General features: G+C 53.9%; 1 protein-coding gene across 1 annotated transcript in view; it reads left to right on the top strand.

The window, feature by feature from the left end:
* The first annotated feature begins 203 nt into the window (after positions 1 to 203).
* CXCL16 (C-X-C motif chemokine ligand 16) overlaps positions 204 to 1,732 on the top strand; it is a 3,453-nt gene continuing 1,924 nt past the window's right edge. The window contains exons 1-3 of the mRNA XM_021706955.1: positions 204 to 273; positions 622 to 760; positions 1,029 to 1,111. Of these exons, the coding sequence (XP_021562630.1) occupies positions 204 to 273; positions 622 to 760; positions 1,029 to 1,111 (292 nt within the window). The remainder of the gene's footprint in view (positions 274 to 621; positions 761 to 1,028; positions 1,112 to 1,732) is intronic.

Raw genomic sequence — 1,732 nt, 5'->3', positions numbered from 1 at the left:
GCGCGGGCAGGAGTCGTCGTCGTCTCGCGCCCTTTCCCCTGCTGGGACCCGGCGCCGACGGCCGCGGTCTCCTCGAGTCTCAGGCGGACCGGAAAGGAAGCGAAAGTCCTTGAGAAAGCAGCTGGACGTCACGCTCCGGAGCCTGTCTGGGAGCCAGAAGGGAGAGGCGGCTCCATTCCCCCCAAGCTCTGCCGAGCCCCGAGATGGGGCCGGGCTGGCGACCCGGGTCCCGCGCGCTCCTGCTTCTCCTGCTGGCATGGCTGACGGTGCCTGGTTAGTCAGGGGCGCTGTTGGGGACCCAGATCCCCGAGTCTCAAGGAGGGAATGGGCGGGGGGAGGCGACACTGGGGCCACGGAGTTAAGTGCCAGGACCCTCAGGGCAGCCGGGACAAGGGGAAGGCCAAGCGGCCTGGGGTTGGGGACAGAGGCTGGGGGACACCTGAGCTCAGGTGGGATTGTGGACGTTTGCGGGGATGTCATGATGTGTGGGTTGAGCCTGAGGTCAGATCATTGAGTCTAGGAGAGGTTGTAATGGGGCAGTGGATTGGAGGCTAAGTAACAGCGGCGGGGAGACAGACCCTTGACCTGGGAACCTGTGCCGACTACCTCTGTCCCGCTCAGGCGATGGCAACGAGGGCAGCGCCACTGGAAGTTGTCGCTGTGATAAAATATTTCCTTCGAACGCCCCTCCATCCAGTCAGGAGATGGATCGTCTCCGAAGACGCCTGAAAGCCTACCATCGGTGTTCACGCTTCGTCAGGTAATCTCACACGGCTCCGGGAGGGCGGTGCCTGAGCGAACCTCCCTGCCAGGTGCCTCCAGTACCTTTTCTAGTCAGACCTGAACTCCTTCTGGACGCACCGGGCCCCCCTCTGTGTTCTGTTTGCTCCAGTTCTTCCCACCTTCGTGGGGATTTCCCAGTGCCAACAGAACTAGCTCTTTCTTGGGGGCCACTTCATGCCTCTGGAATGAGGAAAGAGCTTGGGAAGGGAAGGAGGCGCAGCTCAGACCAGATCCTTCCTCCGCAGGTTCCAGCTACATTCCTGGACTGTATGTGGGGGTAGCAGCGACAAGTGGGTGCAAGAATTGATGAGCTGCTTTGATCATAGAGGTGAGGGCTTTCTCCCTTCTCCTCTAGGGCTCAGCCACCTCCTGTTTTCTTTGCCTCGGCCCTTTGCCTTGTGACTGCACATTCCTAGAACCTTCTGATCCTGGCCAAGGTACTTTCACTTAAATCCCTGTTTGCCAAACATCATTCACCACCACCTTCATAATTTTTGCCAATTCATTCGACCACATGTGCTATTATTGATTTAATATTTTTCTTGAAATCAAGACACTATTTTTGTTTTCCAGTATTTTATGATGAAAATGTAGATGTATACAAAAGTTGAAAGAATTATACAGTGAACATCTGTATATCCACTGATTGTATTTGATTTATATATTTTACATAATATTTACATAAAACCAAATATGTATATTTTACAATATCGATTTTATAGTTTTACTATATTTGCTTTGTTGCATATCCTTCTGTCTGTCCATACATCTATCCATCGTCAATCATCTTATTTTTTACGCTTTTTTTTTTTGAGTTGGAGTCACACTCTGTCACCCAGACTGGAGTGCAGTGGCCGCTCCCGGCCACCGCAGCCTCGTCTGCTGGGCTCCGGCGATCCTTCCGCCTCAGCCTTCCGAGTAGCTGGAATTACAGGCGCGCGCTACCACG

The sequence above is a fragment of the Carlito syrichta genome, unplaced genomic scaffold (genome assembly GCF_000164805.1).
Source record: "Carlito syrichta isolate Samal-C Ts95f unplaced genomic scaffold, Tarsius_syrichta-2.0.1 Scaffold316228, whole genome shotgun sequence".
In the NCBI taxonomy this organism is placed as follows: domain Eukaryota; kingdom Metazoa; phylum Chordata; class Mammalia; order Primates; family Tarsiidae; genus Carlito; species Carlito syrichta.
This window is presented reverse-complemented; position numbering and strand designations above follow the sequence as displayed.